General features: G+C 41.5%; 1 protein-coding gene across 14 annotated transcripts in view; it reads left to right on the forward strand.

Annotated features, from left to right (window-relative positions):
• LOC139541722 (disks large homolog 1-like) overlaps positions 1-27,956 on the forward strand; it is a 269,358-nt gene that overhangs the window by 227,774 nt on the left and 13,628 nt on the right. For all 14 annotated transcript variants that reach the window (XM_071346676.1, XM_071346677.1, XM_071346678.1 and 11 more), the window contains 2 exons: positions 21,644-21,820; positions 24,209-24,275. In XM_071346676.1, coding sequence (XP_071202777.1) covers positions 21,644-21,820; positions 24,209-24,275 — 244 coding nt within the window. The remainder of the gene's footprint in view (positions 1-21,643; positions 21,821-24,208; positions 24,276-27,956) is intronic.

A 27,956-nucleotide genomic window follows, 5' to 3' on the forward strand; every position in this document is an offset into this window, starting at 1 on the left:
CGCTAGACTACTGACATAACCCCTCACGCTAGACTACTGACATAACCCCTCACGCTAGACTACTGACATAACCCCTCACGCTAGACTACTGACATAACCCCTCACGCTAGACTACTGACATAACCCCTCACGCTAGACTACTGACATAACCCCTCACGCTAGACTACTGACATAACCCCTCACGCTAGACTACTGACATAACCCCTCACGCTAGACTACTGACATAACCCCTCACGCTAGACTACTGACGTAACCCCTCACGCTAGACTACTGACGTAACCCCTCACGCTAGACTACTGACGTAACCCCTCACGCTAGACTACTGACATAACCCCTCACGCTAGACTACTGACATAACCCCTCACGCTAGACTACTGACATAACCCCTCACGCTAGACTACTGACATAACCCCTCACGCTAGACTACTGACGTAACCCCTCACGCTAGACTACTGACGTAACCCCTCACGCTAGACTACTGACGTAACCCCTCACGCTAGACTACTGACGTAACCCCTCACACTAGACTACTGACGTAACCCCTCACGCTAGACTACTGACGTAACCCCTCACATTGATGCCACAGAAAAGAGAAGATGATGACGTGCAGGTTCGAGGTAAAAAGCGTGTTCTGTTTGGGGATATATATTAGCGATTGTCAAGGCGGCACAGAAATTCCAAAATTGTTTTTAGTTCGATGATTTGTTTGTAATTTGTGGTCTATAGGCTAAGAGCGCTTCATAAGCTGTTCATTTTTTTGTGGGGTTTGAATAGTTTCAGAAGACAATATTTTTGGGGTGAGAATCACGACGTAGGGTAGAAAATCAATTCTATCTCTTTAAAAAATATATATATATATATTTTAACTAGGCAAGTCAGTTAAGAACAAATTCTTATTTACAATAACGGCCTACACTGGCCAAACCCGGACGACGCTGGGCCAATTTTGAGCCGCCTTATGGGACTCCCAATCATGGCCGGATGTGATACAGCCTGGATTCAAACCAGGGACTGTAGTGACGCCTCTTGCACTGAGATGCAGTGCCTTAGATCGCTCCGCCACTCAGGACCTCTTAAAGGGCCCGTAGCCTACTTTGGGTATACAATTTTCAATTACAGCATTATTTAATCTGCAGTTATTCTTCTGCTATTTATTTTGTTACCAATTATATTTACATGTTAATATTATCTTCAAATTACAAGTATTATGTAATCTTTCAACTAAATGCAATTTATTAGCTTCCAAATGATTAAAACCCAAAGTGCATTGAGGGAATGTTAAAAAAAGATATTGGCTTGTTTCTAAACACAGCAATGTGAATGCAAAGAGGACTCGGACCTTAAAATAGGTGAAGTGAACTGGCAAAAGAGTTGACTCCTCATTCAAAGGTAAGGGCAGTGTGAATAAAAAGAGAACTGACTTCTTTTGGGGGGTTTTACCCCAGAGTTCACTTTAAAGAGGACTGCGATTTTTATTTTTATTTTTAAGAGGACTATATGTGAAAACACCCTGAGACAACACCACAAACACACAGACATTTTCTCTGAAGTGAACAGATCCTCTGCACTGTTCTTTAAAAGTAATTTCCTCACCATCTTAAATAAGCACGCCCCTTTCAAAAAATGTAGAACTAAGAACAGATATAGCCCTTGGTTCGCTCCAGACAAAAACATCCTGTGGCGGACTGCAATAGCATCGAATAGCTCCCGCGATATGCAACTTTTCAGGGAAGTCAGGAACCAGTATACTCAGTCAGTTAGGATAGCTAAGGCTAGCTTTTTCAAACTGAAATTTTGCATCCTGTAGCTCTAACTCCAAAAAGTGTTGGGACACGGTAAAGTCCATTGAGGACAAGAGCACCTCCTCCCAGCTCCTCCCAGTTCTCACTAACGGCAAATGATTGCAGTTTGTTATTATATTTAGCTACCTGTTTTTTCTTGTTACGAATAGAGTGTCATAATGGTCTGGGGCTGTTTGTCATGGTTCGGGCTAGGCCCCTTAGTTCCAGTGAAGGGAATCTTAATGCGACAGCATACAATGACATTCTAGACGATTCTGTGCTTCCAACTTTGTGGCAACAGTTTAGGGAAGGCCCTTTCCTGTTTCAGCATAACAATGCCCCCGTGCACAAAGCGAGGTCCGTACAGAAATGGTTTGTCAAGATCGGTGTGGAAGAACTTGACAGGCCTGTACAGAGCCCTGACATCAACCCCATCTAACACCTTTGGGATGTATTGAAACGCCGACTGTGAGCCAGGCCTAATTGTCCGATATCAGTGCCTGGCCTCCGTAATGCTCTTGTGGCTGAATGGAAGCAAGTCCCTGCAGTAATGTTCCAACATCTAGTGGAAAGCCTCCCCAGAACTGTTATAGCAGCAAAGGGGGGACCAGCTCCATATTAATGCCCATGATTTTGAAATTAGATGTTGGACGAGCAGGTGTCAAACATACTTTTGGTCATGTGGTGTGCACGCTATAAAAAGCCTCTCCTACAGTATACTGGAGAAGGATATAGAGCAGGCCTCCTACAAGTCCGGACTGTGGCTGGGCCACTCAAGGACATTTAGAGACTTGTCCTGAAGCCACTCCTGCGTCGTCTTGGCTGTGTGCTTAGGGTTGTTGTCCTGTTGGGAGATGAACCTTCACCTAAGTCGGAGGTGCTGAGCGCTCTGGAGCAGGTTTTCATCAAGGATCTCTGATGCTGCCACCACCATGCTTCACCGTAGGGATAGTATTGGTCAGGTGATGCGCGGTGCCTAGTTTCCTCCAGACGTGACGCTTGGCATTCAGGCCAAAGAGTTCAATCTTGGTTTCATCAGACCAGAGAATCTTGTTTCTCATGGTCTGAGAATCCTTTATGTGCTTTTTGGAAAACTCCAAGTGGGCTGTCGTGCGTTTTACTGAGTAGTGTCGTCCCTCTGGCCACTCTACCATAAAGGCCTGATTGGTGGAATGCTGAAAAGTGGTTGTCCTTCTGGAAGGTTCTCCCATCTCCACAGAGGAACTCTGGAGCTCTGTAAGAGTGACCATCGGGTTCTTGGTCACCTCCCTGGCCAAGGCCCCCCTTCTCCCACGATTGCTCAGTTTAGCCGGGTGGCCAGCTCTAGGAAGAGTCTTGGTGGTTCCAAACTTCTTCCATTTAAGAATGATGGAAGCCACTGTGTTCTTGGGGACCTTCAATGCTGAAGACATCTTTTGGTACCCTTCCTCAGATCTGTGCCTCGACACAATCCTGTCTCAGAGCTCTACGGACAATTCCTTCAACCTCATGGCTTGGTTTTTGCTCTGACATGCACTGTCAACTGTGGGACCTTATATAGACAGGTGTGTACCTTTCCACATCATGTCCAATCAATTGATTTTACCAGAGGTGGACTCTAATCAAGTTGATGATCAATAGAAACAGGATGCACCTGAGCTAAATTTCAAGTCTCATAGCAAATGGTCTGAATACTTATGAAAATAGGGTATTTCTGTTTTTATTCTGAGTAAATTTGCAAATATTTCTAAAAACCTGTTTTTGCTTTGTCATTATGGGATATTGTGTGTAGATTGATGATGGACATTTTTTATTTAATCAATTTTAGAATAAGGCTGTAACGTAACAAAATGTAGAAAAAGTGAAGGGGTCTGAATACTTTCCGAATGCACTCCGTGGGTGGGTGAGTGAGTGCGGAGAATCAGACCAGTTCAAGTGTTCATCAGTCTGACGGCTTGTAGATAGAAACTGTCTCTGAGCCTGTTGGTATCAGACCTCATGCTCCGATACCATCTGCCTGACGGTAAGGGAGGGAACAGCTCGTGGCTGGGGAGCAGATATCCAGGATGGGTGGGAGCATGGTCCCAGAGTTGTACTGGGCCGTCTTCACCACCCGCTGGAGTGCCTTGCGGTTGTGGACGGAGCAATTCCCGTACCAGGCCGTGATGCAAACGGTCAGGACGCTCTCGATGGTGCAGCGGTTCACTCGGTTAGCTTAGGGTTGGAGTGAAAACCTACAGGACGGTAGCTCTCCAGGAACAGGGTTGGAGTGTAAACCTACAGGACGGTAGTTCTCCAGGAACAGGGTTGGAGTGAAAACCTACAGGATGGTAACTCTCCAGGAACAGGGTTGGAGTGAAAACCTACAGGACGGTAGCTCTCCAGGAACAGGGTTGGAGTGTAAACCTACAGGGTGGTAGCTCTCCAGGAACAGGGTTGGAGTGTAAACCTACAGGACGGTAGTTCTCCAGGAACAGGGTTGGAGTTAAAACCTACAGGAGGGTAGTTCTCCAGGAACAGGGTTGGAGTGTAAACCTACAGGATGGTAGCTCTCCAGGAACAGGGTTGGAGTGTAAACCTACAGGACGGTAGTTCTCCAGGAACAGGGTTGGAGTGTAAACCTACAGGAGGGTAGTTCTCCAGGAACAGGGTTGGAGTGTAAACCTACAGGACGGTAGTTCTCCAGGAACAGGGTTGGAGTGTAAACCTACAGGATGGTAGCTCTCCAGGAACAGGGTTGGAGTGTAAACCTACAGGACGGTAGTTCTCCAGGAACAGGGTTGGAGTGTAAACCTACAGGACGGTAGCTCTCCAGGAACAGGGTTGGAGAACCCTGATATAGAGTGATATATGGAGAAGCATGCAGTCCCAGTAGTTTGATTCCCACTCTAACAGGATTAGTGTCTCTGCTAGGGGATGTTCAGGAGATTGAAACTCAAACCAGTTCCTAAAACCATCCTTCTTACTTTGCGCTGACACATACTTCCAGCAACAGAAAATATACTGCATTATGGAAATCCAAGCTTTGCAGAATAATTTTCTTTATAGCCTGCATGCATAAAATTAGCACTCCATGTCACATAGGGAAGTCATAGCAAACACAACCAAGGGCCAGTATTCCACTGCTCAAACATCTAGCCTTAGTTAATTTTTAATATAATTTTTTATTTATTTAACCTTTATTTAACTAGGCAGGCAAGTCAGTTAAGAACAAATTCTTAGTTACAATGACGGCCTAGGTTAACTGCCTTGTTCAGGGGCATTCGATCTGTCAGCTCGGGGGATTCGATCTAGCAACCTTTCGGTTACTGGCCCAACGCTCTAACCACTAGGCTACCTGCCGGCCCTGTGAGTTTAACTAACAGCACTTCCACGTTAGAATAACTCAATCAGTGATCCGTTTAACTACATCTACACTATAGTACCCCTTAGGGCAGTGGGTTCCCAACCTTGGGGGCCAACGTTTCGTGGGGGGGGGGGGACTTTCTTGATTCTTAAAACCTGTTTTTGCTTTGTCATTATGGGATATTGCGTGTAGATTGATGATGGACATTTTTTATTTAATACATTTTAGGGGGGACCTTTCTTGATTTGAAAGGTAAAAATTTATATAGATGGATTGTTCATACCGATCTAAAAAAAAAAAAAAAAAACGTATAAATCTGTGATGCTTTAGGCTAAGCTGAGCTACGACCTTCTAAAGTCGAGGATTCAAAGACATTTTTGTCAATGTGTATTTAATATAGGCTATCTCATTAAACAACCATTAAAAAGGGGGAGACGGCATTACTTTGTTTTTAATGTAAAAATGGGGGGGCTCTGTGTGGTGGGGGGGGGAGAACCCCATGCACACTAATACTCATGGGACTGTATATGTCCCAGAGGCCTCTACAGAGGAACAATTAGACTGTAATGAAGGCAGGAGAGTTTTGGTCAGTTTCCTTTAAGGCCCTCAGGATGAGGTGTAGCTTGTAGCATCGACTTTCACAGCCTTCCAGCTGTGTTGTCGTCCATCTCATTACAGCCGAGGAGAGGCTAGAAAACAGAGAACCACACATTTCAATTAGCTGCTTTTAACCATGCTGTTTTAAATGCTCCCGGCTCTGGCATTGGCAGCTGTACTACAGTAAGATTTAGTCTTCCCTTTTAATAGCGTACGTAGAGATGGAAGCCTGACTGGCTCGGTGGATGACCTCATAGCAGACGGAGAAAATTATTTACGCTCTTCTATTTCATTGATCGTTAAAAAACACAAACTGAGAAAGGCCTGTAGAATCCTGAAATGGCACGTTTTATGATTTTCTTAATGAAATGAAGTGACATTTACAGCTGGGCCTGTGTGTGTTCCTGTAAGGACATGTATCAAGATATTTATTTCACTCAGAGTGGAAGTGTTTGTGCTCAGTACTGAACGGGAAGAGGGGCCCCACCGCTCAATTAGACTAAAAGATGCTATTCAAAGACATTCTTCTTATCAGACTACATTAACATGATGCAACGTGGGTTAGAATGTTAAAGTTATGGCTGAGTAATTACAATGTTAAGATTATTACCGAGTAATTACAATGTTACGGTTATTACCGGGTAATTACAAGGTTAAGGTTATTACCGAGTAATTACAATGTTAGGGTTATTACCGAGTAATTACAATGTTACGGTTATTACCGGGTAATTACAAGGTTAAGGTTATTACCGGGTAATTACAAGGTTAAGGTTATTACCGAGTAATTACAATGTTAGGGTTATTACCGAGTAATTACAATGTTAATAATGTTATTACCGGGTAATTACAAGGTTAAGGTTATTACCGAGTAATTACAATGTTAGGGTTATTACCGAGTAATTACAATGTTAGGGTTATTACCGAGTAATTACAATGTTAATAATGTTATTACCGGGTAATTACAAGGTTAAGGTTATTACCGGGTAATTACAAGGTTAGGGTTATTACCGAGTAATTACAATGTTAGGGTTATTACCGAGTAATTACAATGTTAATAGGGTTATTACCGAGTAATTACAATGTTAGGGTTATTACCGGGTAATTACAAGGTTAAGGTTATTACCGAGTAATTACAATGTTAATAATGTTATTACCGGGTAATTACAATGTTAGGGTTATTACCGAGTAATTACAATGTTAGGGTTATTACCGAGTAATTACAATGTTAATAATGTTATTACCGGGTAATTACAATGTTAGGGTTATTACCGGGTAATTACAATGTTAGGATTATTACCGAGTAATTACAATGTTACGGTTATTACCGGGTAATTACAATGTTAGGGTTATTACCGAGTAATTACAATGTTAGGGTTATTACCGGGTAATTACAATGTTAGGGTTATTACCGAGTAATTACAATGTTACGGTTATTACCGGGTAATTACAATGTTAGGGTTATTACCGAGTAATTACAATGTTAGGGTTATTACCGAGTAATTACAATGTTAGGGTTATTACCGGGTAATTACAATGTTAGGGTTATTACCGGGTAATTACAATGTTAGGGTTATTACCGGGTAATTACAATGTTAGGGTTATTACCGAGTAATTACAATGTTAGGGTTATTACCGAGTAATTACAATGTTAGGGTTATTACCGAGTAATTACAATGTTAGGGTTATTACCGGGTAATTACAAGGTGACTGTTATTACTGATCAATGTTCTCAATGCTCGTTCATTTGATTCGTTTAACGTGATAACCACATCTTTCATTTAAATACCACCATTGAATTGCTGCAATGATTATTACAGTAGAAAGGCACAGTACACTAAGATGCATTCTGTTTTCTCCACAGTACACTAAGATGCATTCTGTTTTCTCCACGGTACACTACAGATGCATTCTGTTTTCTCCACGGTACACTAAGATGCATTCTGTTTTCTCCACACTACACTAAGATGCATTCTGTTTTCTCCACACTACACTAAGATGCATTCTGTTTTCTCCACACTACACTAAGATGCATTCTGTTTTCTCCACAGTACACTACAGATGCATTCTGTTTTCTCCACAGTACACTAAGATGCATTCTGTTTTCTCCACACTACACTAAGATGCATTCTGTTTTCTCCACGGTACACTACACTAAGATGCATTCTGTTTTCTCCACGGTACACTACACTAAGATGCATTCTGTTTTCTCCACACTACACTAAGATGCATTCTGTTTTCTCCACAGTACACTAAGATGCATTCTGTTTTCTCCACACTACACTAAGATGCATTCTGTTTTCTCCACACTACACTAAGATGCATTCTGTTTTCTCCACACTACACTAAGATGCATTCTGTTTTCTCCACGGTACACTACACTAAGATGCATTCTGTTTTCTCCACAGTACACTAAGATGCATTCTGTTTTCTCCACAGTACACTAAGATGCATTCTGTTTTCTCCACAGTACACTAAGATGCATTCTGTTTTCTCCACAGTACACTAAGATGCATTCTGTTTTCTCCACAGTACACTAAGATGCATTCTGTTTTCTCCACACTACACTAAGATGCATTCTGTTTTCTCCACAGTACACTAAGATGCATTCTGTTTTCTCCACACTACACTAAGATGCATTCTGTTTTCTCCACGGTACACTAAGATGCATTCTGTTTTCTCCACACTACACTAAGATGCATTCTGTTTTCTCCACACTACACTAAGATGCATTCTGTTTTCTCCACACTACACTAAGATGCATTCTGTTTTCTCCACACTACACTAAGATGCATTCTGTTTTCTCCACAGTACACTAAGATGCATTCTGTTTTCTCCACAGTACACTACACTAAGATGCATTCTGTTTTCTCCACAGTACACTACACTAAGATGCATTCTGTTTTCTCCACACTACACTAAGATGCATTCTGTTTTCTCCACACTACACTAAGATGCATTCTGTTTTCTCCACAGTACACTAAGATGCATTCTGTTTTCTCCACAGTACACTAAGATGCATTCTGTTTTCTCCACGGTACACTAAGATGCATTCTGTTTTCTCCACAGTACACTAAGATGCATTCTGTTTTCTCCACGGTACACTAAGATGCATTCTGTTTTCTCCACAGTACACTAAGATGCATTCTGTTTTCTCCACACTACACTAAGATGCATTCTGTTTTCTCCACACTACACTAAGATGCATTCTGTTTTCTCCACAGTACACTAAGATGCATTCTGTTTTCTCCACGGTACACTAAGATGCATTCTGTTTTCTCCACAGTACACTAAGATGCATTCTGTTTTCTCCACACTACACTAAGATGCATTCTGTTTTCTCCACACTACACTAAGATGCATTCTGTTTTCTCCACACTACACTAAGATGCATTCTGTTTTCTCCACACTACACTAAGATGCATTCTGTTTTCTCCACACTACACTAAGATGCATTCTGTTTTCTCCACGGTACACTAAGATGCATTCTGTTTTCTCCACAGTACACTAAGATGCATTCTGTTTTCTCCACAGTACACTAAGATGCATTCTGTTTTCTCCACACTACACTAAGATGCATTCTGTTTTCTCCACACTACACTAAGATGCATTCTGTTTTCTCCACAGTACACTAAGATGCATTCTGTTTTCTCCACACTACACTAAGATGCATTCTGTTTTCTCCACACTACACTAAGATGCATTCTGTTTTCTCCACAGTACACTAAGATGCATTCTGTTTTCTCCACAGTACACTAAGATGCATTCTGTTTTCTCCACACTACACTAAGATGCATTCTGTTTTCTCCACAGTACACTAAGATGCATTCTGTTTTCTCCACAGTACACTAAGATGCATTCTGTTTTCTCCACAGTACACTAAGATGCATTCTGTTTTCTCCACACTACACTAAGATGCATTCTGTTTTCTCCACACTACACTAAGATGCATTCTGTTTTCTCCACACTACACTAAGATGCATTCTGTTTTCTCCACACTACACTAAGATGCATTCTGTTTTCTCCACAGTACACTAAGATGCATTCTGTTTTCTCCACGGTACACTAAGATGCATTCTGTTTTCTCCACACTACACTAAGATGCATTCTGTTTTCTCCACACTACACTAAGATGCATTCTGTTTTCTCCACACTACACTAAGATGCATTCTGTTTTCTCCACAGTACACTAAGATGCATTCTGTTTTCTCCACAGTACACTAAGATGCATTCTGTTTTCTCCACACTACACTAAGATGCATTCTGTTTTCTCCACGGTACACTACACTAAGATGCATTCTGTTTTCTCCACAGTACACTAAGATGCATTCTGTTTTCTCCACACTACACTAAGATGCATTCTGTTTTCTCCACAGTACACTAAGATGCATTCTGTTTTCTCCACACTACACTAAGATGCATTATGTTTTCTCCACACTACACTAAGATGCATTCTGTTTTCTCCACGGTACACTACACTAAGATGCATTCTGTTTTCTCCACAGTACACTAAGATGCATTCTGTTTTCTCCACAGTACACTAAGATGCATTCTGTTTTCTCCACACTACACTAAGATGCATTCTGTTTTCTCCACAGTACACTAAGATGCATTCTGTTTTCTCCACACTACACTAAGATGCATTCTGTTTTCTCCACACTACACTAAGATGCATTCTGTTTTCTCCACACTACACTAAGATGCATTCTGTTTTCTCCACAGTACACTAAGATGCATTCTGTTTTCTCCACAGTACACTAAGATGCATTCTGTTTTCTCCACACTACACTAAGATGCATTCTGTTTTCTCCACAGTACACTAAGATGCATTCTGTTTTCTCCACAGTACACTAAGATGCATTCTGTTTTCTCCACACTACACTAAGATGCATTCTGTTTTCTCCACAGTACACTAAGATGCATTCTGTTTTCTCCACACTACACTAAGATGCATTCTGTTTTCTCCACACTACACTAAGATGCATTCTGTTTTCTCCACGGTACACTACACTAAGATGCATTCTGTTTTCTCCACAGTACACTAAGATGCATTCTGTTTTCTCCACAGTACACTAAGATGCATTCTGTTTTCTCCACACTACACTAAGATGCATTCTGTTTTCTCCACAGTACACTAAGATGCATTCTGTTTTCTCCACACTACACTAAGATGCATTCTGTTTTCTCCACACTACACTAAGATGCATTCTGTTTTCTCCACACTACACTAAGATGCATTCTGTTTTCTCCACACTACACTAAGATGCATTCTGTTTTCTCCACAGTACACTAAGATGCATTCTGTTTTATCCACACTACACTAAGATGCATTCTGTTTTCTCCACACTACACTAAGATGCATTCTGTTTTCTCCACAGTACACTAAGATGCATTCTGTTTTCTCCACACTACACTAAGATGCATTCTGTTTTCTCCACAGTACACTAAGATGCATTCTGTTTTCTCCACACTACACTAAGATGCATTCTGTTTTCTCCACAGTACACTACACTAAGATGCATTCTGTTTTCTCCACAGTACACTAAGATGCATTCTGTTTTCTCCACACTACACTAAGATGCATTCTGTTTTCTCCACACTACACTAAGATGCATTCTGTTTTCTCCACAGTACACTACACTAAGATGCATTCTGTTTTCTCCACACTACACTAAGATGCATTCTGTTTTCTCCACGGTACACTAAGATGCATTCTGTTTTCTCCACACTACACTAAGATGCATTCTGTTTTCTCCACAGTACACTAAGATGCATTCTGTTTTCTCCACAGTACACTAAGATGCATTCTGTTTTCTCCACACTACACTAAGATGCATTCTGTTTTCTCCACGGTACACTAAGATGCATTCTGTTTTCTCCACACTACACTAAGATGCATTCTGTTTTCTCCACACTACACTAAGATGCATTCTGTTTTCTCCACAGTACACTAAGATGCATTCTGTTTTCTCCACAGTACACTAAGATGCATTCTGTTTTCTCCACACTACACTAAGATGCATTCTGTTTTCTCCACAGTACACTAAGATGCATTCTGTTTTCTCCACGGTACACTAAGATGCATTCTGTTTTCTCCACACTACACTAAGATGCATTCTGTTTTCTCCACACTACACTAAGATGCATTCTGTTTTCTCCACAGTACACTAAGATGCATTCTGTTTTCTCCACGGTACACTAAGATGCATTCTGTTTTCTCCACACTACACTAAGATGCATTCTGTTTTCTCCACACTACACTAAGATGCATTCTGTTTTCTCCACAGTACACTAAGATGCATTCTGTTTTCTCCACAGTACACTAAGATGCATTCTGTTTTCTCCACACTACACTAAGATGCATTCTGTTTTCTCCACGGTACACTACACTAAGATGCATTCTGTTTTCTCCACGGTACACTAAGATGCATTCTGTTTTCTCCACAGTACACTAAGATGCATTCTGTTTTCTCCACAGTACACTAAGATGCATTCTGTTTTCTCCACGGTACACTAAGATGCATTCTGTTTTCTCCACAGTACACTAAGATGCATTCTGTTTTCTCCACACTACACTAAGATGCATTCTGTTTTCTCCACACTACACTAAGATGCATTCTGTTTTCTCCACAGTACACTAAGATGCATTCTGTTTTCTCCACGGTACACTAAGATGCATTCTGTTTTCTCCACAGTACACTAAGATGCATTCTGTTTTCTCCACACTACACTAAGATGCATTCTGTTTTCTCCACACTACACTAAGATGCATTCTGTTTTCTCCACACTACACTAAGATGCATTCTGTTTTCTCCACACTACACTAAGATGCATTCTGTTTTCTCCACACTACACTAAGATGCATTCTGTTTTCTCCACGGTACACTAAGATGCATTCTGTTTTCTCCACAGTACACTAAGATGCATTCTGTTTTCTCCACAGTACACTAAGATGCATTCTGTTTTCTCCACACTACACTAAGATGCATTCTGTTTTCTCCACACTACACTAAGATGCATTCTGTTTTCTCCACAGTACACTAAGATGCATTCTGTTTTCTCCACAGTACACTAAGATGCATTCTGTTTTCTCCACACTACACTAAGATGCATTCTGTTTTCTCCACAGTACACTAAGATGCATTCTGTTTTCTCCACACTACACTAAGATGCATTCTGTTTTCTCCACAGTACACTAAGATGCATTCTGTTTTCTCCACACTACACTAAGATGCATTCTGTTTTCTCCACAGTACACTAAGATGCATTCTGTTTTCTCCACAGTACACTAAGATGCATTCTGTTTTCTCCACAGTACACTAAGATGCATTCTGTTTTCTCCACACTACACTAAGATGCATTCTGTTTTCTCCACACTACACTAAGATGCATTCTGTTTTCTCCACAGTACACTAAGATGCATTCTGTTTTCTCCACACTACACTAAGATGCATTCTGTTTTCTCCACAGTACACTAAGATGCATTCTGTTTTCTCCACGGTACACTAAGATGCATTCTGTTTTCTCCACACTACACTAAGATGCATTCTGTTTTCTCCACACTACACTAAGATGCATTCTGTTTTCTCCACACTACACTAAGATGCATTCTGTTTTCTCCACAGTACACTAAGATGCATTCTGTTTTCTCCACAGTACACTAAGATGCATTCTGTTTTCTCCACACTACACTAAGATGCATTCTGTTTTCTCCACGGTACACTACACTAAGATGCATTCTGTTTTCTCCACAGTACACTAAGATGCATTCTGTTTTCTCCACACTACACTAAGATGCATTCTGTTTTCTCCACAGTACACTAAGATGCATTCTGTTTTCTCCACACTACACTAAGATGCATTATGTTTTCTCCACACTACACTAAGATGCATTCTGTTTTCTCCACGGTACACTACACTAAGATGCATTCTGTTTTCTCCACAGTACACTAAGATGCATTCTGTTTTCTCCACAGTACACTAAGATGCATTCTGTTTTCTCCACACTACACTAAGATGCATTCTGTTTTCTCCACAGTACACTAAGATGCATTCTGTTTTCTCCACACTACACTAAGATGCATTCTGTTTTCTCCACACTACACTAAGATGCATTCTGTTTTCTCCACACTACACTAAGATGCATTCTGTTTTCTCCACACTACACTAAGATGCATTCTGTTTTCTCCACAGTACACTAAGATGCATTCTGTTTTCTCCACACTACACTAAGATGCATTCTGTTTTCTCCACGGTACACTACACTAAGATGCATTCTGTTTTCTCCACAGTACACTAAGATGCATTCTGTTTTCTCCACACTACACTAAGATGCATTCTGTTTTCTCCACAGTACACTAAGATGCATTCTGTTTTCTCCACACTACACTAAGATGCATTCTGTTTTCTCCACACTACACTAAGATGCATTCTGTTTTCTCCACGGTACACTACACTAAGATGCATTCTGTTTTCTCCACAGTACACTAAGATGCATTCTGTTTTCTCCACAGTACACTAAGATGCATTCTGTTTTCTCCACACTACACTAAGATGCATTCTGTTTTCTCCACAGTACACTAAGATGCATTCTGTTTTCTCCACACTACACTAAGATGCATTCTGTTTTCTCCACACTACACTAAGATGCATTCTGTTTTCTCCACACTACACTAAGATGCATTCTGTTTTCTCCACACTACACTAAGATGCATTCTGTTTTCTCCACAGTACACTAAGATGCATTCTGTTTTCTCCACACTACACTAAGATGCATTCTGTTTTCTCCACACTACACTAAGATGCATTCTGTTTTCTCCACAGTACACTAAGATGCATTCTGTTTTCTCCACACTACACTAAGATGCATTCTGTTTTCTCCACAGTACACTAAGATGCATTCTGTTTTCTCCACACTACACTAAGATGCATTCTGTTTTCTCCACAGTACACTACACTAAGATGCATTCTGTTTTCTCCACAGTACACTAAGATGCATTCTGTTTTCTCCACACTACACTAAGATGCATTCTGTTTTCTCCACACTACACTAAGATGCATTCTGTTTTCTCCACAGTACACTACACTAAGATGCATTCTGTTTTCTCCACACTACACTAAGATGCATTCTGTTTTCTCCACGGTACACTAAGATGCATTCTGTTTTCTCCACACTACACTAAGATGCATTCTGTTTTCTCCACAGTACACTAAGATGCATTCTGTTTTCTCCACAGTACACTAAGATGCATTCTGTTTTCTCCACACTACACTAAGATGCATTCTGTTTTCTCCACGGTACACTAAGATGCATTCTGTTTTCTCCACACTACACTAAGATGCATTCTGTTTTCTCCACACTACACTAAGATGCATTCTGTTTTCTCCACAGTACACTAAGATGCATTCTGTTTTCTCCACAGTACACTAAGATGCATTCTGTTTTCTCCACACTACACTAAGATGCATTCTGTTTTCTCCACAGTACACTAAGATGCATTCTGTTTTCTCCACGGTACACTAAGATGCATTCTGTTTTCTCCACACTACACTAAGATGCATTCTGTTTTCTCCACACTACACTAAGATGCATTCTGTTTTCTCCACAGTACACTAAGATGCATTCTGTTTTCTCCACGGTACACTAAGATGCATTCTGTTTTCTCCACACTACACTAAGATGCATTCTGTTTTCTCCACACTACACTAAGATGCATTCTGTTTTCTCCACAGTACACTAAGATGCATTCTGTTTTCTCCACAGTACACTAAGATGCATTCTGTTTTCTCCACACTACACTAAGATGCATTCTGTTTTCTCCACGGTACACTACACTAAGATGCATTCTGTTTTCTCCACAGTACACTAAGATGCATTCTGTTTTCTCCACACTACACTAAGATGCATTATGTTTTCTCCACACTACACTAAGATGCATTCTGTTTTCTCCACACTACACTAAGATGCATTCTGTTTTCTCCACACTACACTAAGATGCATTCTGTTTTCTCCACACTACACTAAGATGCATTCTGTTTTCTCCACACTACACTAAGATGCATTCTGTTTTCTCCACACTACACTAAGATGCATTCTGTTTTCTCCACACTACACTAAGATGCATTCTGTTTTCTCCACACTACACTAAGATGCATTCTGTTTTCTCCACACTACACTAAGATGCATTCTGTTTTCTCCACAGTACACTAAGATGCATTCTGTTTTCTCCACACTACACTAAGATGCATTCTGTTTTCTCCACACTACACTAAGATGCATTCTGTTTTCTCCACAGTACACTAAGATGCATTCTGTTTTCTCCACACTACACTAAGATGCATTCTGTTTTCTCCACACTACACTAAGATGCATTCTGTTTTCTCCACACTACACTAAGATGCATTCTGTTTTCTCCACAGTACACTAAGATGCATTCTGTTTTCTCCACACTACACTAAGATGCATTCTGTTTTCTCCACACTACACTAAGATGCATTCTGTTTTCTCCACACTACACTAAGATGCATTCTGTTTTCTCCACAGTACACTAAGATGCATTCTGTTTTCTCCACACTACACTAAGATGCATTCTGTTTTCTCCACACTACACTAAGATGCATTCTGTTTTCTCCACAGTACACTACACTAAGATGCATTCTGTTTTCTCCACAGTACACTAAGATGCATTCTGTTTTCTCCACACTACACTAAGATGCATTCTGTTTTCTCCACACTACACTAAGATGCATTCTGTTTTCTCCACAGTACACTAAGATGCATTCTGTTTTCTCCACACTACACTAAGATGCATTCTGTTTTCTCCACAGTACACTAAGATGCATTCTGTTTTCTCCACACTACACTAAGATGCATTCTGTTTTCTCCACACTACACTAAGATGCATTCTGTTTTCTCCACAGTACACTAAGATGCATTCTGTTTTCTCCACACTACACTAAGATGCATTCTGTTTTCTCCACACTACACTAAGATGCATTCTGTTTTCTCCACACTACACTAAGATGCATTCTGTTTTCTCCACAGTACACTAAGATGCATTCTGTTTTCTCCACACTACACTAAGATGCATTCTGTTTTCTCCACACTACACTAAGATGCATTCTGTTTTCTCCACAGTACACTAAGATGCATTCTGTTTTCTCCACAGTACACTAAGATGCATTCTGTTTTCTCCACACTACACTAAGATGCATTCTGTTTTCTCCACACTACACTAAGATGCATTCTGTTTTCTCCACAGTACACTAAGATGCATTCTGTTTTCTCCACACTACACTAAGATGCATTCTGTTTTCTCCACACTACACTAAGATGCATTCTGTTTTCTCCACAGTACACTAAGATGCATTCTGTTTTCTCCACACTACACTAAGATGCATTCTGTTTTCTCCACACTACACTAAGATGCATTCTGTTTTCTCCACAGTACACTAAGATGCATTCTGTTTTCTCCACACTACACTAAGATGCATTCTGTTTTCTCCACACTACACTAAGATGCATTCTGTTTTCTCCACACTACACTAAGATGCATTCTGTTTTCTCCACAGTACACTAAGATGCATTCTGTTTTCTCCACAGTACACTACACTAAGATGCATTCTGTTTTCTCCACACTACACTAAGATGCATTCTGTTTTCTCCACACTACACTAAGATGCATTCTGTTTTCTCCACACTACACTAAGATGCATTCTGTTTTCTCCACAGTACACTAAGATGCATTCTGTTTTCTCCACACTACACTAAGATGCATTCTGTTTTCTCCACACTACACTAAGATGCATTCTGTTTTCTCCACAGTACACTAAGATGCATTCTGTTTTCTCCACACTACACTAAGATTCATTCTGTTTTCTCCACACTACACTAAGATGCATTCTGTTTTCTCCACACTACACTAAGATGCATTCTGTTTTCTCCACAGTACACTAAGATGCATTCTGTTTTCTCCACAGTACACTAAGATGCATTCTGTTTTCTCCACACTACACTAAGATGCATTCTGTTTTCTCCACACTACACTAAGATGCATTCTGTTTTCTCCACACTACACTAAGATGCATTCTGTTTTCTCCACACTACACTAAGATGCATTCTGTTTTCTCCACACTACACTAAGATGCATTCTGTTTTCTCCACACTACACTAAGATGCATTCTGTTTTCTCCACACTACACTAAGATGCATTCTGTTTTCTCCACAGTACACTAAGATGCATTCTGTTTTCTCCACAGTACACTAAGATGCATTCTGTTTTCTCCACACTACACTAAGATGCATTCTGTTTTCTCCACGGTACACTAAGATGCATTCTGTTTTCTCCACGGTACACTAAGATGCATTCTGTTTTCTCCACGGTACACTAAGATGCATTCTGTTTTCTCCACACTACACTAAGATGCATTCTGTTTTCTCCACACTACACTAAGATGCATTCTGTTTTCTCCACAGTACACTAAGATGCATTCTGTTTTCTCCACACTACACTAAGATGCATTCTGTTTTCTCCACACTACACTAAGATGCATTCTGTTTTCTCCACAGTACACTAAGATGCATTCTGTTTTCTCCACACTACACTAAGATGCATTCTGTTTTCTCCACACTACACTAAGATGCATTCTGTTTTCTCCACACTACACTAAGATGCATTCTGTTTTCTCCACAGTACACTAAGATGCATTCTGTTTTCTCCACACTACACTAAGATGCATTCTGTTTTCTCCACAGTACACTAAGATGCATTCTGTTTTCTCCACAGTACACTAAGATGCATTCTGTTTTCTCCACACTACACTAAGATGCATTCTGTTTTCTCCACACTACACTAAGATGCATTCTGTTTTCTCCACAGTACACTAAGATGCATTCTGTTTTCTCCACAGTACACTAAGATGCATTCTGTTTTCTCCACGGTACACTAAGATGCATTCTGTTTTCTCCACACTACACTAAGATGCATTCTGTTTTCTCCACACTACACTAAGATGCATTCTGTTTTCTCCACAGTACACTAAGATGCATTCTGTTTTCTCCACACTACACTAAGATGCATTCTGTTTTCTCCACACTACACTAAGATGCATTCTGTTTTCTCCACACTACACTAAGATGCATTCTGTTTTCTCCACACTACACTAAGATGCATTCTGTTTTCTCCACGGTACACTAAGATGCATTCTGTTTTCTCCACACTACACTAAGATGCATTCTGTTTTCTCCACAGTACACTAAGATGCATTCTGTTTTCTCCACAGTACACTAAGATGCATTCTGTTTTCTCCACGGTACACTAAGATGCATTCTGTTTTCTCCACGGTACACTAAGATGCATTCTGTTTTCTCCACAGTACACTAAGATGCATTCTGTTTTCTCCACGGTACACTAAGATGCATTCTGTTTTCTCCACAGTACACTAAGATGCATTCTGTTTTCTCCACACTACACTAAGATGCATTCTGTTTTCTCCACACTACACTAAGATGCATTCTGTTTTCTCCACAGTACACTAAGATGCATTCTGTTTTCTCCACGGTACCTTGTGGACTTTACATTTTTCTGACCTAGACACTGTTTTTCCTAGTATTCCAGCTTTGTCAGCTCCATCTGTCCTAGTGCTGCAGTACAGCCCTGTTTAATAGATGAAGGAAAGACACAGGGATGAGGCAGTACAGCTCTGTTTAATAGATGAAGGACAGACAGGGATGAGGCAGTACAGCTCTGTTTAATAGATGAAGGACAGACACAGGGATGAGGCAGGACAGCTCTGTTTAATAGATGAAGGACAGACACAGGGATGAGGCAGGACAGCTCTGTTTAATAGATGGACAGACACAGGGATGAGGCAGTACAGCTCTGTTTAATAGATGAAGGACAGACACAGGGATGAGGCAGGACAGCTCTGTTTAATAGATGAAGGACAGACACAGGGATGAGGCAGGACAGCTCTGTTTAATAGATGAAGGACAGACACAGGGATGAGGCAGGACAGCTCTGTTTAATAGATGAAGGACAGACACAGGGATGAGGCAGGACAGCTCTGTTTAATAGATGGACAGACACAGGGATGAGGCAGTACAGCTCTGTTTAATAGATGAAGGACAGACACAGGGATGAGGCAGGACAGCTCTGTTTAATAGATGAAGGACAGACACAGGGATGAGGCAGGACAGCTCTGTTTAATAGATGAAGGACAGACACAGGGATGAGGCAGGACAGCTCTGTTTAATAGATGAAGGACAGACACAGGGATGAGGCAGGACAGCTCTGTTTAATAGATGAAGGACAGACACAGGGATGAGGCAGGACAGCTCTGTTTAATAGATGAAGGACAGACACAGGGATGAGGCAGGACAGCTCTGTTTAATAGATGAAGGACAGACACAGGGATGAGGCAGGACAGCTCTGTTTAATAGATGAAGGACAGACACAGGGATGAGGCAGGACAGCTCTGTTTAATAGATGAAGGACAGACACAGGGATGAGGCAGTACAGCTCTGTTTAATAGATGAAGGACAGACACAGGGATGAGGCAGGACAGCTCTGTTTAATAGATGAAGGACAGACACAGGGATGAGGCAGGACAGCTCTGTTTAATAGATGAAGGACAGACACAGGGATGAGGCAGGACAGCTCTGTTTAATAGATGAAGGACAGACACAGGGATGAGGCAGGACAGCTCTGTTTAATAGATGAAGGACAGACACAGGGATGAGGCAGGACAGCTCTGTTTAATAGATGAAGGACAGACACAGGGATGAGGCAGGACAGCTCTGTTTAATAGATGAAGGACAGACACAGGGATGAGGCAGGACAGCTCTGTTTAATAGATGAAGGACAGACACAGGGATGAGGCAGGACAGCTCTGTTTAATAGATGAAGGACAGACACAGGGATGAGGCAGGACAGCTCTGTTTAATAGATGGACAGACACAGGGATGAGGCAGTACAGCTTTGTTTCATAGATGAAGGACAGACACAGGGATGAGGCAGTACAGCTCTGTTTAATAGATGAAGGACAGACACAGGGATGAGGCAGGACAGCTCTGTTTAATAGATGAAGGACAGACACAGGGATGAGGCAGGACAGCTCTGTTTAATAGATGAAGGACAGACACAGGGATGAGGCAGTACAGCTCTGTTTAATAGATGAAGGAAAGACATGGACATGAGGCAGGACAGCCCTGTTGAATTGATGAAGGAAAGACATGGACATGAGGCAGGACAGCCCTGTTGAATTGATGAAGGAAAGACATGGACATGAGGCAGGACAGCCCTGTTGAATTGATGAAGGAAAGACATGGACATGAGGCTGGCAGGCTGGATGCTAGGGGACGGCTGTTACTTCAGCTCCAGTTCCTTAGCAGGCAGATGCACACGAAAACACAATGTCAAGGTTCTGCAGTGGGTAAAGCTCTCCTGAGCTGTGCTTTGCGTGCTGCATATGTTTGGCATCTATTCAGGAATCACTCATATCTATTTTAATATGGAACACCTGCTCAGTGCTCAGTGCCTGTGATCTGTATCTGAACTCAGTACATCCATGCTTCTCATGCTTCTCGAGTCTCTCCTGGACACATAGACTCTCTGACATGTGGACCACGTCATCACACACCAATCTCAGGTGGTCAATCATGCTCACGCTCTTTGCCTTCCCTGTGTGTTTTTGTGTCATGTATTTATATTAAAAAGACCTCGCCTAGCGTCGTTTTTTTTTCTTACAGGGCCTCATGAAATCATTCTCCTTAACTAACAGCTCCCTAATAATGTGAAATATGTATTTATACTGAAGGATATGTCATTGAGTTTGTCGTGTTGTTTCTCTCTCCCAGTTTGACAAGACAGTTCCACCCTCATCTATTGTTGTTGTTGTCTGCATGGCGCTGTTTGATGATGTAATGGTGTTTCTCTCCCTCCAGGGCTCTGTTTGACTATGACAGGGCGAAGGACTCGGGGCTGCCCAGCCAGGGGCTCAACTTCCACTTTGGAGACATCCTTCATGTGGTGAATGCCTCCGATGACGAGTGGTGGCAGGCACGTCAGGTGACCCATGAAGGAGAGGTGGAAGAGGTTGGAGTCATCCCTAGCAGGAGGAGGTAAGGGTTAGAAGCTGGTGCTCAGGGTTAGGAGTACCTACTGTTTTCACATGTTGTCTGTCCCGGGGATTGAAGTTGCCCAACCCTGGTTCTGTGTCTCCAACACTCAAATCTTATTTTTAGAGATTAGCCAAAAAAAGTTTGAATTAGTAGGAGTTTTGTCTGTTAGCACGATATGGCTTTAAATAAGCCCTCTTACTCACCAGACTCAGCAGTTTGGGGAATTCAGTTTTAAAACACCGTTGCATTGTCTTGTGTGTGTGTGTGTGTGTGTGTGTGTGTGTGTGTGTGTGTGTGTGTGTGTGTGTGTGTGTGTGTGTGTGTGTGTGTGTGTGTGTGTGTGTGTGTGTGTGTGTGTGTGTGTGTCAGCCCAGCCCAGTGCTGGCGTTATCCCTGGGCACAGCATGGTGTGAATGCTGATGCCACTGTGACTGGCGTCATAAGGGTACCATAGGGGCAGAGAGTATACCCACAACCACTATTTTCTGTTTAGCCAAGGATTGTAATGAGGTGTGCTACTGCAGTCTCTCAGTGAAAACCTTCTCTGTGGCAAAAAAATAAATAAAAGTTGCCATCGAAACAAAAACCCACCCATCGGTCTTACACTAACTCTGTTTATTCAGCAGCCCTTTGACGTCAGTAACACATTATCACATCTTATTCTGCAAAGAGGCGCTTGGAATCAGCTGTTTCATTAAGCTTGAGAGTTCAAACACCCTACAGTTTCTTTCGCTCTCTCTCTCACACACACACTGTCGAGCTTCACCTCTATTTCCCCCCTCCCTCGCTCTCTCTCTCACACACACTGTCGAGCTTCACCTCTATTTCCCCCTTCCCTCGCTCTCTCACACACACACACACACACACACTGTCGAGCTTCACCTCTATTTCCCCCCTCCCTCGCTCTCTCACCCAACAGAGGGGTGACAGACAGATGATAATTGGCTTCTCACCTGACTCTGGTTCATTTGTCACCTTGGAAAGATCAGATGGCAGCAATAGCAGTAGTAGTAGTAGCAGCAGCAGTAGTAGCAGCAGCAGTAGTAGCAGTAGCAGCAGTAGCAGCAGTAGTAGTAGCAGTAGCAGCAGTAGCAGTAGTAGTAGCAGTAGTAGTAGTAGTAGTAGTAGTAGTAGCAGTAGTAGTAGCAGTAGTAGTAGCAGTAGTAGTAGCAGTAGTAGTAACAGCAGTAGTAACAGCAGTAGTAACAGCAGTAGTAGCAACAGTAGTAGTAGTAACAGCAGCAGTAGTAGTAGTAGTAGCGGCAGTAGTAGTAGTAGTAGTAGGAACATCAGCAGTGTTGCAGTGGTAGTAACAGTAACAGTAGTAGTAGTAACAGCAGCAGTAACAGTAGTAGTAGTAGCAGCAGTAGTAGTAACAGCAGTAGTAGTAGTAGTAGTAGTAACAGCAACAGTAGTAGCAACAGCAGTAGTAGTAGTAGTAGCAGTAGTAGTAGTAGCAACAGCAGTAGTAGTAGTAGCAGTAGCAACAGCAGTAGTAGTAATAACAGCAGTAGTAGTAATAACAGCAGTAGTAGTAATAACAGCAGTAGTAGTAATAACAGCAGTAGTAGTAATAACAGCAGTAGTAGTAATAACAGCAGTAGTAGTAATAACAGCAGTAGTATTAGTAGTAATAACAGCAGTAGTATTAGTAGTAATAACAGTAGCATAGAAAGTTTGTAGCAGCCATCGAACAGCCATGCCTTGAAAAGTAGTTTGAGACGGCTGTTAAACCAAATGAAGATTTAAAGGAAAGCTGTACTGTACTTGATGGAGAGCAGAAGACTGTTATTTTATCCTGAGCTCTGAGTTCTTCTTCTCTTCCCGCTCCTGCTCTCTGGGGTATTGCCATATTCTGCAGTGATGTCCTCATTGTAAAGGAAAGAAGGAAATGATTCACATTTTAAAGCTTTGTAGAGCTTTGTAGACTTGCTTTGTAGGATTAAATACAATGAAAAAGCAGCGCAAAGGGGAAAAAATACAATTTGGATTCTGCTAATATTTCCTTCGGGGTCTCATTTAAATTAAATAAAAAGGTAGGAGGGACTTAATTACTGGTACTTTTTTTTATGATGCTGCCATCAAGGCTCTCACAGAGTTGGGGAAAATAAAAAGGTTTCCCCTTAAGGCAACTGTTTTATCCCTCTGATGACTGAATCATCCCGTCCCCCTCTACTCCTCAATCTCAGCAGAGCACTGTGGAAGTTACTAGAGAGACGGGAATCAGGATCTGAGTCTTCACACACGCAATACCCCGGCTGAAAATAGCCAGCTTGTTTCAAGGCACGATATGTTCAATGTTTAATCAGTGACCCATGGGTGCAGCCCTCGCTCTTCTCTTCTCCCTTTTCCTGTCTTCTCACCCCCTTTCTCTCTTTTCTCCTACAGGGTTGAAAAAAAAGAGAGAGCGCGGTTAAAGACAGTCAAATTCAACGCCCGGTCTCAAGACAAAGTGGTGAGTTTTAGGTAACCCGTAGAGGATCTCTGTCATGTGAACTATAGTGGATCTCTGTTAAGTGACCAGTAGAGGATCTCTGTTAGGTGACCAGTAGAGGATCTCTGTCATGTGAACTATAGTGGATCTCTGTTAGGTGACCAGTAGAGGATCTCTGTCATGTGAACTATAGTGGATCTCTGTTAGGTGACCCGTAGAGGATCTCTGTTAGGTGACCCGTAGAGGATCTCTGTCATGTGAACTATAGTGGATCTCTGTTAGGTGACCAGTAGAGGATATCTGTCATGTGAACTATAGTGGATCTCTGTTAGGTGACCCGTAGAGGATCTCTGTTAGGTGACCCGTAGAGGATCTCTGTCATGTGAACTATAGTGGATCTCTGTTAGGTGACCAGTAGAGGATCTCTGTCATGTGAACTATAGTGGATCTCTGTTAAGTGACCAGTAGAGGATCTCTGTTAGGTGACCAGTAGAGGATCTCTGTTAGGTGACCCGTAGAGGATCTCTGTTAGGTGACCAGTAGAGGATCTCTGTTAGGTGACCCGTAGAGGATCTCTGTTAGGTGACCCGTAGAGGATCTCTGTCATGTGAACTATAGAGGATCTCTGTTAGGTGACCCGTAGAGGATCTCTGTTACAGTATCAATACTATAATGGTAATATTGCTTACAATAAGATATTCTTCAAGATAGTTGTAGTTTTAAGCTTTGTGAAAATCCATAAACACTTCAGTAAAACTAAATCACACATCATTACCAACGTTATCCCGTGATCTACTATTATACCAGGTGTTGACAATCGTCTCACGTCATCAGTATGACTGGTTCAGAGCAGTTTTACTAATGACTTACAGCAGTGGTCCTCAACCTTCTTGAGTTAGTGTGCCACCAACTGAATGTTGCTCTGCCCAGAGTAACCCTGAAGTAACCCTTCATGTGCATTTTACCAATGATCTCATGAGTCTTATCAAGTACCCTGTGTGGATAGGCCAGGTACCCTGTGTGGATAGGCCAGGTACCCTGTATGGATAGGCCAGGTACCCTGTGTGGATAGGCCAGGTACCCTGTGTGGATAGGCCAGGTACCCTGTGTGGATAGGCCAGGTACCCCGAGGGGTCCTAATACCCCCGGTTTGGGAACCAAGGACTTAGATCGCACCTCCATTCCTTCCACACGTAGGGCTGATTTTAAAGTCAGAAACCAGAGAGTCACGGTTCATCAGAAAGAACACAACCTTTTTAAAACTGAACATGTCACTTTTCATTACACTACACTGACCTATTACTTTATTTGATATAGATACAATAGTTTTGCAGTTTATAATATTTTAGGCAGGAATACGAACGTGAGATCCACACAGATTTCAAGTTAGCATTCCATCCATAATTATATTGTGAAGCTGTTTTTTTTTGTGTTTTTTTCACATGACCAAAATGAACCTACCATTTACTGTTTAATGTACAAATTACTGTTTAATGTACTAATCTCTGGCTGTCTGAGGTGGTCTGTGTGTGAGAGGCTGTATAGTTAACAGCATGTCCAGATCTCCCGGCGAGAGAACACTCTAGTTATTCAGCTAAAATATATCCCCACCTCTGAGTCTCTCAGAGGAGAACTGTGCTGCGTCGACACACTGGTACGTTTCATCCACATGCACAGATTCTACACAGATCTGATCAGTGGCCCTATTCACAGTGCGTCTCAGATCCTGATCGAGGATCAGATTTCACCTCTTAATAATCATGATCTAAAAGGCAAAACTGATCCTAGATCAACACTCCTACTCTGAGACTCTTTATGAATAAGGGAGATCATTAGATTGTTATATCGTGTGTTGATGTGGTTCATGGGTGCTCTGAGGAGGGCTGATCTAGGATCTGTTTTGTATTAAATAAGAGTATATGGACGAGGGGGGAAGCTGATCCTAGATTAGGACTCCTACTCTTTCCCTGATGAATCTGCACAGACCTGTGTAGATAGAATGTGTTATGTGGAAGGCATCTTTGTGTTGTAACATGGCACCCAGACAAATGCATGGCCCGTATAGTGCAGAGGCCTGATATACGCTTGCCATTGATGTCAAACTGCTTCACTACCTACTCTCACCAACCACCTCTCTCCTTTCTACTTTTCCATGCATACAATCCAACTTCACCTTCCTCATATTTTTTCTCCTTGCTTTTTTGTGTGTTGATCAGTATCTTAAATCTAGCTGAAGCAATTGATCCGTTATGGTGATGTAGCAAGGGATCTTGTTTTTATAAATGAGTGTCTAAAAAATCTTGATACAAGGAGCGTGATACTTCCTTTATATACAAGGAGCGTGATACTTCCTTCATTTATACACAAAGAGCGTGATACTTCCTTCATTTATACACAAGGAGCGTGATACTTCCTTCCTTTATACAAGGAGCGTGATACTTCCTTCCTTTATACACAAGGAGCGTGATACTTCCTTCCTTTATACAAAGAGCGTGATACTTCCTTCCTTTATACAAAGAGCGTGATACTTCCTTCCTTTATACACAAGGAGTGTGATACTTCCTTCCTTTATACACAAGGAGCGTGATACTTCCTTCCTTTATATACAAGGAGCGTGATACTTCCTTCCTTTATACAAGGAGCGTGATACTTCCTTTATATACAAGGAGCGTGATACTTCCTTCCTTTATACACAAGGAGCGTGATACTTCCTTCCTTTATACAAGGAGCGTGATACTTCCTTCCTTTATACACAAGGAGCGTGATACTTCCTTCCTTTATACACAAGGAGCGTGATACTTCCTTCCTTTATACACAAGGAGCGTGATACTTCCTTCCTTTATACACAAGGAGCGTGATACTTCCTTCCTTTATACACAAGGAGCGTGATACTTCCTTCATTTATACAAGGAGCGTGATACTTCCTTCCTTTATACAAGGAGCGTGATACTTCCTTCCTTTATACAAAGAGTGTGATACTTCCTTTCTTTATACACAAGGAGCGTGATACTTCCTTCCTTTATACAAAGAGTGTGATACTTCCTTCCTTTATACACAAGGAGCGTGATACTTCCTTCCTTTATACACAAGGAGCGTGATACTTTCTTCCTTTATACAAGGAGCGTGATACTTCCTTCCTTTATACACAAAGAGCGTGATACTTCCTTCCTTTATATACAAGGAGCGTGATACTTCCTTCCTTTATATACAAGGAGCGTGATACATCCTTCATTTATACACAAGGAGCGTGATACTTCCTTCCTTTATACAAGGAGCGTGATACTTCCTTCCTTTATACAAGGAGCGTGATACTTCCTTCCTTTATACAAAGAGTGTGATACTTCCTTCCTTTATACAAAGAGTGTGATACTTCCTTCCTTTATACACAAAGAGCGTGATACTTCCTTCCTTTATACACAAGGAGCGTGATACTTCCTTCCTTTATACAAGGAGCGTGATACTTCCTTCCTTTATACAAGGAGCGTGATACTTCCTTCCTTTATACAAAGAGTGTGATACTTCCTTCCTTTATACACAAGGAGCGTGATACTTCCTTCCTTTATACAAAGAGTGTGATACTTCCTTCCTTTATACACAAGGAGCGTGATACTTCCTTCCTTTATACACAAGGAGCGTGATACTTCCTTCCTTTATACAAGGAGCGTGATACTTCCTTCCTTTATACAAGGAGCGTGATACTTC

Source organism: Salvelinus alpinus, chromosome 16 (assembly GCF_045679555.1).
Source record: "Salvelinus alpinus chromosome 16, SLU_Salpinus.1, whole genome shotgun sequence".
Taxonomy (NCBI): Eukaryota; Metazoa; Chordata; class Actinopteri; order Salmoniformes; family Salmonidae; genus Salvelinus; species Salvelinus alpinus.